Here is a 10239-nt window from a genome sequence, read left to right as displayed (position 1 = left end):
CTTCCTTTGTCCTTTTTTTTTTGGCAGCTGGCCAGTACAAGGATCCAAACCCTTGACCTTCCTTTGTCCTTTTTATTGCCAGCTCATTGAGGACCCCAGACCTTCATCCCAGGTAGAGACCCCTATAAACAAGGCTATACGAGGAAAAGTAGGAAATGTTTCTCCCAATCTGGCATATAAAATCTAGAATTTAGATGTCTGAAGTCTGGCTTGGGGGGTTTCTTGAATGTTAAAGGGTAATACCAAAAATAAGACAAAGTGAAGGTTGTAAGCTCTCACACAGTTTCCTTACACTTCCCTCTCCTTAGGGAAGGGGAAGAACAAGAAGATAATGTGGGAGATAACTGTAATTTTAAGACTTACAAATTTTTATGAACATCTGTCTCTGAGTCATGTTTGGACTGGGGCACTGAGTCCCAAGAAATGTGGTACACTTTGGGGCCAATAATACTTCCTCAGAGTCTGGCAGCTAAATAATCATCAACTTAATTTACTGACACTAGGGGCCACACATTATAGGGAACAAGAGTCTAGCTAGTTGTAAAATTTATCTTTCTAGAACATTTAGATGTTAAAAAATAAAAGTCTTCCTTGTAAATCTTTAGCTCACTCTTCATCCCCACATCCTTCTGTGGCTTCTCTAAGCAGAATAAATTGTCCTCACCAGAGCACAGCAAACAAAGGATAATAATAAAGGATGGTTCAGATCCCCATACCATACTGGCCAGCCACCAAAAAAAAGATGATAATAATAATAATAATAAGGCACTGAAGGATGGTACTCATTAGGGTAGAGAGAGGATGGGGTAGAGTTAGTCCTGCTTAAACTACCCCATCAGTCTGCCGTACACTTCTCATTTCTGATCTCCTTATTGTTTCTGATGGGCTGGAGGTACAAAGTTGGTCAATCTTTTATTCTGTTCTCTCTCCATGTGTAATGCTAGCTACAGGGAAAAAAGGATCAAGTTGCCACTGCAGCAGCATGAAATGGGGCAAGGGAAGCTACTAGTACCTTTTAACCCAGAACCAAAGGTTCTTCAGATCTGGGAAAAAGCAAACACCAAGACACCAGTAGGCTGCTGTTGCTGTTGGCACCTGCAGCTTCACAAGAGAAAAGCATCCCATCTCGCCAGCCTTTTCACTTACAGTAGCTGGCGTGAGCATAATACCAGCAGCATAAAGCATCGTAAAGTCAAGAAAGTAGTATTCTGGGATATTATTGTTTGTGGGAGCCTAAATGAACTAAGATAAGTAAAATAAGTAAATGGAGTAAGATAAGGTAGGTTTAACAAAGAAGGTGGTGAGAAACAAACAGAAAATACATGGATGCTTTAGACTGTATAGTAGGGGTAAATAGGATATTTTACCAGGTAGAAAACTTCCATTTAACTAAAACCATCCCAATCACTAGCCCTGTTCTTTTGAGTCATGAAATTCCAGAATATTAGTGCTGGAAAGGCCCGAAGAAACCATTTAGTTTAATGCTTTCAATTCATAGAGGATGAAACTGAGGTTCAGAAAGGGAAAGTATCTTGTCCTCAGATTCTGTATTTATCTTACTGTGTGTATTAAGTTAAGACAAAATCAGAGAAGCCACCTTGAAGGGCAAAATGGGCACAAAGGAATGATGGGCCCCCCAGGACATCCTCTGGGTGACTACGGTCACCTGTGAAGGTGCGATGGTCATCTTCTGAACTGTGCTCACTGAGGCAGAGGCGGGTAGAACACACCAAATTGCCAGCAAAACAAGAACAGACGTTGCAGTCAATACTAAAGGATGTTCCATGACCTAAGAAGAACAGGAAAGAAAATGTTGATCTATATCATGTGCTGAGAAATAGAGCATAAATTAAAATTTGAACAGTTCAGAAAGTTTTAAAATGGAAATTCTTGAAAGATGACTTCTGAATATACAAAGTAGGGAGTTACATCTGTGATATTTATATTTTCATATTTACCTCCCACCGTATTCCTCCCAGTCCCTAATGTGCTGTTCTCATCAGGCTGTTCCCTTTTCCGTGAGGATGTTTCTGGCTGCCCCTTCTGCCTCAAATGCTCCTCTCCTCCTCTGGAACTTTGCTCATCTCTCCAGGGCCAGGCCTGATGCCATCTTTGGAATGAAGACTCTCCTGATGCCCAGGGAGAAATAACTAGCTCCCAGAAGAGCACTTGGTCTGCAACTTTTTGTGGCTCAAATTCTCTCCCATGTTATCACATAAAGCATGATTTTACCCCCCCATCCCAGTTTCAGCTCCACAAGGCAATAGTATGTTCCTTTGTACAGAATAGGCGTTTAGTCAGTGAAAATTTACAGAAGGAATGGATTTGTTTGTCCTCAGATATTTTCTATAATACAAGGTAACTACCTTCACATTTTAGCTAAGTAAAATATGGACTAAGAAACAAATACTTGACTTACTCTGGGGCAAAAATTTGCAAGCTCTGTTTAGCTAAGAGCACTCTTCTTTCAGGTAAGATCTCACACAGAAGAGTAAACCAAATAGCATATAAAAACTGAACTATTGGCCGGCCTGGTGGTGCACTGCGCTAGTGCGCCGCTTGGGAAGCACGGAGGCGCTCCCGACGAGGGTTCGGATCCCACATACAGACCGGTTCCCGCTCACTGGCTGAGCGAGGCACGGGGGCAACACCGAGGGTTGCGATCCTGTTGCCGGTCCCGGTCCGGTCCGGGGGCGACACTGAGGGTTGCGATCCGTTGCCGGACACGGAAAAAGACAAAAAAAAAAAAACTGAACTATATGGTTGATGGGGTAGGAGGATGGGTGTAGGGCTAAGGTAGCAGGGTGAGCTGGTGGGGAGGGAGCACATCCTCAAAACGGGCATTTTTCCACAATTTTTGAAGTCATATATTGACATGAACAGTTGTTAGGGCTATAAGCAAAAGATGGTTAAGGAAACAGTGGGAAAGCAAGATTCTAAGATTTGTAGGGAAGGTGATCAAAGAGTGGCAGTTTTTAATGTGCTCATTCCAAACCCCTAACCAACAGTGTAGCATGGATTCCCATCAGCTTTCCATGATGTCAAAATCTGAGTTTCACTTCTGGAGAAGCAGGGGTGGGATGGGGAGGAGGGTACCTGGGTTTTGGAGTCAAATAGGCCTGAAGCTGAATCCTACTTTGGTCACTAACTAGATAGATGACCTCTTTGAGCATCAGCTTCTTCATTTATGAAGTAGGTATAACAATAATACCTATATCAAAGAGTAACTTAGAGGATTAAATGAGATAATGTAGGACAAGCCTTAGCATCGTGCTTGGCACACAATTAGAATTCAATAAGTATTAATTAATTAACCACTACCCATTCTTGAAGAGGCTTTTAGAGGGTTCCTGAGAAGTCCTAGAGCTCTGTATAGTTTGGAAAATACTGCCCTGGAGTATCTGATATGTAGATCTTACTCCTTGGTAAGAATCCATCCAATGTTCTTCCAACAAAGTGTAGATACCTCATCTCATATTAAAAACAAAAACCAGGGGCCGGCCCGGTGGTGCACTGCGCTAGTGCACCGCTTGGGAAGCGCGGCAGTGCTCCCGCCGAGGGTTCGGATCCCACATACAGACCGGTTCCCGCTCACTGGCTGAGCGAGGCGCGGGGGCAACACCGAGGGTTGCGATCCCGTTGCCGGTCCCGGTCCGGTATGGGGGCGACACTGAGGGTTGCGATCCGTTGCCGGACACGGAAAAAAGACAAAAAAAAAAAAAACAACAAAAAAAACCAAATACAGTTCAACACTCACTTTTTCTTTTTCCACCAACAATACAGGACTTCTGGAGATCTATACAGTGCATCTCCATACAGTTTTCTAAGAGTCCACTTTGTCCACATGAACAGATTTTATAACAACCAACTTCCCCTGCAGATGAAGGCACCTGGATTAGTGTCCCTTGACGGACAATAAAATCAGAAGCTTCTCCCAATTTACAACCTGTATAGACAAAAATTAGTTGAGAGAGATGATATTGTTCTATGACATTGTTTTATGACATTAGATATACTTTATAAAAGTATTATAGCTATTATGTAGCTATTAACACTTATGTAAAGAACTTTCACCAAATTAAGGAATTGCTTTGGTACAATGGCCAAAAACATACCCGCTCAAATAAAAATTCTATGTTCTGAGGGACGGTGGTGATTAAGAACCTGTACCCCAAAGTTAGCTAAATTCAGTACAAAAATGCTATAAGTAGCTTTTTATTTCTTTGGGTTAATCAAAGATATTTTTTAATCATAGGTTTTTAAAAATGGAATATGGAAACTGGGAGTATTTTTAGAATAATCTTGATCAGGAAAACTTTCAGTGATGAAATACAAGAATACCTTAAATTCAAAGAAAAATTGAATATTTGGGTGGGCTTCAAGAAAACCCATTTTCTGTCTTATACATTTCTATCTTATAAGATAGGCTTTCTGAGTTTAACAAAAGAAGAAAATTCTGAATTGAATTCCATATTTAAATAATATGGAATAAGGCCGGCCCGTGGCTCACTCGGGAGAGTGCGGTGCTGATAATACCAAGGCCACGGGTTCGGATCCTATATAGGGATGGCTGGTTGGCTCACTAGCTGAGCGTGGTGTTGACAACACCAAGCCAAGGGTTGAGATCCCCTTACCGGTCATCTTTTTAAAAAAATAAATAAATAAAATAAATAAATAAATAATATGGAATAAAGATGTCACTATTTTAAGTAGCTGCTTTATTTTCTTGCCAAAGAAAACACGGACCAAATTATAATGTAAAGATAAAGGGACAAAAAATTATTATCTTGAATTTAAAACAGCCCAACATTTCCAATTTTAACAAGATTTATTACAACTCTATAGCTGATATTTATGGTACTACATAATATTATAGACGATCCATTGAGGTATCATGCGCATTTAATCTTTTGCTCCTTTTTACTTTAAAGATATTTTAAAATGTTGATTTGAACATGATTTTAAAAAATTTCAATTAGGAAATAGATAAAAAGAAGCAAAAGCTTGGGCTGGCCCATGGCTCACCCGGGAGAGTGTGGTGCTGATAACACCAAGGTCTGGGGTTCGGGTCCCATATAGGGATGGCTGGTTAGCTCACTGGGTGAGCGTGGTGCTGACACCACCAAGTCAAGGGTTAAGATCCCCTTACCGGTCATCTTTTAAGAAAAAAAAAAAAAGAGAAGCAAAAGCTTGCCATAACTATATTCTAAAGGGACTGACTGAGAGATAAAGACTATCAAAATTCTATGGGATAAAAATTTTTCAGCCTTAAAACCATGCATTTAAATACAACATTAATCTTTATGGAGATAAATTACACATCCTAGTGAGGATGCCATTTTTCCATATACTAAAGGAAAGGAAAAAAAATGAAAAATGTACAATATGTTTTTTCAAACATTACAATATGCAAGAGAAAGTACAAAAAGCTGGCCCAAGCTTCTTTTTTCTTTTGTAGTCAAGAACCCTATAACTCATTATGAGTTTTGGATTGATATTATTAGTTTACAATCTAAAGGACAATTGAAATTACATGTCTTTGTCTTTTTACGCTTATATAAATAATGCATGTTTATTGGGAAAATCTCAAACATTATGGGAACACATAATACAGAAAATAAAATCCTTTGTAATGTCACTTCAAAGATAACCCCTACAAAGAAACACCAGCAGCACCTATCCACGCTCATCCCACAACCACACCCACCTACTTTTACCTTGAACACAAGAGTATGGAAGACAGGGATCTCCAGGTGGGCACCCTTTTCGGTTCACTTCACAGAGCTCATTGGCTGGGCAAGGATTTGGGTTACAGGGATGAGTCACTTCTTCTACAATGTTACCTAAAGTACTTGGCCCTGAAAAAACCAAAACAGATCAGTTAAATCAACCTAAAAGAGTAACAAATCTGTGAATTACCTGAATTAATTATGGCTGGAATAAATGGACAGCTCATGAGCATAAAGCAAGGCTTGAGTCTAACAAGGTATCAAAACACTCAGATTCTCTCATCATTTGTGAATTTAGCATAAACATACATCCACTCATTCATTTGTTTATTTATTGGGTACCTACAATATGCCAGGCAAGGTTCTAGTCTACTGGAGATACTGTGATGAACAAAACAGTCTCTAACACAGAGTTTACATCTCATAGAGAAATAGACAATAAATATACTGTGTGTGTGTGTGTACTCGCGTGTGTGAGTAAATAAAAAATAAAGTCAGACAATTATAAATAATCAGTAGTGGCAGGGGATTGGAAGTGACAGGTATTTCTGGATAGGGTGGTCACATACATGCTTATGTCTAAGAGGGATAATTTAGCATGTTTTATCATAAGTGATAATTTATTATGGTATAATATGGACCCCATACCATGAATATATTTAACTTCTGAAATCATGACCAAGGAAGAGTCTTACTTAATATAGAGTACGTATAATATTAAAACAGAGTACTGAAATTCAAACAAAAGCATTTCTTTATTTGTCCTCCTACTGAAATAGTTTCCTTTTATACATACATTAGGGTATTTCAAAAGCTCATGGAAAGATTTGTATTATCTTTTAATTCTATTTTTCCATGAACTTTTTGAAGTGCCCATGTATTTGACTGCTGTAATAGAGTCTAGGATTGTGAACTCATTAGTTTTGCTTACTTGATTTTAGGCTAGACTCAGACTCTAAGACTAATAGAAGTATTGGGGCTCTTGGAGCTCATCCCAATCAGTCTAATCATTTTATAAATAAGGAAGCTGAGGCTCAAAGAAGTGATCTGCTCAAATTCACAGAGGTCTAAGTTTTAGTCGAATGCTTTCTTTTTTGCTATACTGGGCACAGAAGTTAAGGAACATAGTTTGCTGGTCTTGAGAAAACATGGCAGGTACTACGGACTAATCTAGCATTCACTCTTCTCTCCCTGTTTACTAATAGATCTCCATTTTTACTTAGGATGGCAATAGGCCTGCAGCTAAAAAGGATAATCTTTCCTACTTTTCCTTACAACTAGGGGTGTCCAATGAGATTAAGGAGAAGTTGTTTGCTCTCCCCTTTCTTTTCTACTGTCTGGAACTAAAAGATGGTGGCCAAAACTCTCATAGCCATGTTGTGATGAAAAAGTACATGAAGTAACCTTGATGACTGAAGCCAAGTGCTAAGGATGGTGGAGAAAGATAAAAGGAGCCTGGATTCCTGATGACAGTGCCACGGTAAAATCCCTGGACTGTTTGTTTCTAAGCCTTCTTCTATTTCTATCTGATGCTCTGCTATTTGCCAGTCAAACTAACACAGGAAAACAAAACAAGTAGGAGCTTACTTCACTGTCTGCTTTTCCAGCCAGCTCATGGTACTAATGCCCCCTGGCGGCAGCCTAAACACTTCTCTTACCCTAACTACTGTGCTGAGTATGTAGGAGTTCTATTTGTTATCCACGGTTTCCACCACACAGTCACCTCGCTGCCACGAAGCTCATCTCCAGAATCCCTCAATGAGATTCCAACTCACTCTTCTTGCTCTTGGCAGGAGTATTTGGCAGAGAGACGCTGAAGCAGTGAGATAAGTTCCATTTTCACATACTAACCCAGACTATCCTTTTTTCCTTAGATGGTGGGTAAATCCAAGCCAATACCTATCTTGGGTCAACTGATATTCTGATGGCAAAAAGCTGAGTACTTCCTGGGGGCAAATTCCAGTTTTTGGTCATATCATGGCAAGGAGACAGCAATAATATGGAGCTGGTTATCTGAGCATGCTGGCCTCCTGATTCACTGCTTAGAATTCCTAATTGACAATAACTCAAACCTCCTCAGACTGATATGATAATCACTTCTGTTCACGTATTTTAAGATGACAATTGTTTCCTGGGCCAAAAAGCCCAAGAAAATAGGATAAGAGTCTGTGATTGACATGGTATCATTGAACCACATGTTCTCCACAGATACTTGCTCCTCCAAAACAAACAGTACTTACTGAGGTATGTATCCAACGGTATACAATTCTCCAGGTCATCTGTAGGTGACAGAAGCTCACAAATACTTTCAGCTGTGTGGTCTTCAGGGAATTTGTTCTGGTCTCCACACTTTTTGAGAATTTCTACACAATCTGATCTTGAAAAAAAAAGCACACAGATTTAGGGTTTAAGGAACTTCTTCATATTGTCTAGTCAGTATCATTTATGTTTCTAAAGTGCTCCAGAAAGTGAGTTTTCATAACTTAATGTTTCACAGTTGGTTAGGTGTAAGTATGGCAAAAGAGAATAGGAGTCATAGTGGACCTCAGGTTGAATAGTAAATTCAAGGCATCCCTAACTTTCTGTTAACTGAGATCAAAGGCCTTGCTCAAATTTCATACTTATACTTGCTGGTATAATGTGGCTTTCATCTTTTTTTTTTTTTTTTGGCATCTGGCCAGTACAGAGATCTGAACCCTTCATCTTGGGCTTTTCACGAATTTTGAAAGGAAATTAATTAGGCTAGTGTGATTTGCTCTTTGCAAAATCATATATCTTTATTTTCAGAATCTTATGCTTGCTTGTTTGCTTGCTTGCGTCCCTTCCCCCCCCCCCCCCCGCTTTTTTTTTGGTGGTTGGCTGGCTGGTATGAGGATCTGAACCCCTGAACTTGTTGTTATAACATCATACTCTAACCAACTAAGCTAACAGGCCAGCCCTGCCTTACTCTTTGTAAATATTTTTTTAGTTATCAACATTAAGGTGTTTGGCCTATAACAACTGAAAAGCCCAAAATATACTTAAAATTTTTCTTAGTCTTCAATGGGGACTTGACTCCTCTTCTGTAAGTTTTCTGTGCTAAGAGTATTTATTTCCTACTTGTTGCCTCTTGTTTGTTACCCAATAGTTATACTTCGGTATCTCTCCTACTCAGTTTATCCCCAGGTCTTTTCAGAGAATGGATCTGAACTCTGTTTAAGGTTGAAATAATCTGAAATGAATCATGAACAGCAGCACTGAGCCATACATCAGCAACTTAGGGGCTTGGGATTAACTTTGTTTTGGAAAAGCTTTTGGAAAAAAGATGCTTAAAGAGCAGCTGACGTAGATTACTAGGTAGTTAAATACTTTTGGCTTCACCCACCATAGCAGATCCAATCTTTACTTTATCCTAGATTTCCTAAGCAAACCATTCAAAAATGTTTACTAGGAGTAGACCCTAATGACTGTATTCATTAACTCTTTCACTCATCAAACATTTCTGGAATACCTATTGTGTGTCAAGATTAGGGTAATAACTAAAGAGGAGAAAAAGAGGAAAGAAGAGAAAAATGGCACAAAGAAGAATAAGCTCTTTAAGGGGAGCAAAGTCTAACAGAATATGACAAGTATATACATTAAAATATAAAAATAGAATTATGCATCGTTACTTAATAAATGTTTCTTGAACTAAGTTCCACAAGAGAAGTACAAATAAAAGTCTATAGGAATTTGTAGTAAGGATAAATTACTATCAGCTGGAGAAATCTGAGAAGACTCCATTGGAATGTCTGGTATTTGAGAGGAGACGAAGGACAGGCAGTGGGCAAGTAGAGATGGGGGAACAGTATTTCAAGCTGAGAAAGCATTTGACATGTGGGGATAGGCAAAGGGAAGTGGTGGGAGGGAAAATTCTAAAGAGAGTCTGTGGGTAGAGAACATAGAGGGTCTAGACCACAATGGGACAGTCATTATAATGAAAGAAACTTACTTGCAAATAATACTTCCCCGGGATTTGCTGTGACAAGGTTTAATCTGCAGTGAACAAGCTATTGCTTTCCACATTTCTGGCTGGCACTTTTTAATGTCAAGAACAGGTATGTTGATAAATGGCATCTTTATGCTTCCTTTCTCCCACAGTTTCATGTCATTCATGGCTCCTTGATCTGACTGAGCATTACAACTCCTGAAAAGTTCTGTTGGCCTAAAGAGAAAAAAGGCCAGAAGGAATCAAGAGGCGATTATTTTCTGGACAAAAACAATGAGTAAAATCCTGACATACGAAGGCATCAGGAAAATCTGATTTTCTTTCTTTTTTTTTTTTTCCTTTTTGTCTTTTTTCGTGTCCGGCAATGGATCGTAACCCTCAGTGTCGCGCCCGCACCGGGCCGGGACCGGCATCGGGATCGCAACCCTCGGTGTTGCTCCCACACCTCGCTCAGCCAGTGAGCGGGAACCGGTCTGTATGTGGGATCCGAACCCTCGGCGGGAGGGCCGCCACGCCCCCCCGCCGTTTCTTCTCTCCCTTTAA

The 10239-nt window shown here is 39.7% G+C and overlaps 1 protein-coding gene across 1 annotated transcript in view; it reads right to left on the bottom strand.

The window, feature by feature from the left end:
• RECK (reversion-inducing-cysteine-rich protein with kazal motifs) overlaps positions 1 to 10239 on the bottom strand; it is a 76774-nt gene that overhangs the window by 13222 nt on the left and 53313 nt on the right. Inside the window, exons 12-16 of the mRNA XM_008578088.1 lie at positions 9700 to 9912; positions 7970 to 8106; positions 5718 to 5858; positions 3758 to 3946; positions 1667 to 1789 (exon numbers count right to left, since the gene is read on the bottom strand). Of these exons, the coding sequence (XP_008576310.1) occupies positions 1667 to 1789; positions 3758 to 3946; positions 5718 to 5858; positions 7970 to 8106; positions 9700 to 9912 (803 nt within the window). The remainder of the gene's footprint in view (positions 1 to 1666; positions 1790 to 3757; positions 3947 to 5717; positions 5859 to 7969; positions 8107 to 9699; positions 9913 to 10239) is intronic.

Source organism: Galeopterus variegatus, unplaced genomic scaffold, assembly GCF_000696425.1.
Source record: "Galeopterus variegatus unplaced genomic scaffold, G_variegatus-3.0.2 Scaffold1628, whole genome shotgun sequence".
Taxonomy (NCBI): Eukaryota; Metazoa; Chordata; class Mammalia; order Dermoptera; family Cynocephalidae; genus Galeopterus; species Galeopterus variegatus.
The sequence above is the reverse complement of the archived record's forward strand: the minus strand, read 5'-3'. Positions and strand labels throughout refer to the sequence as shown.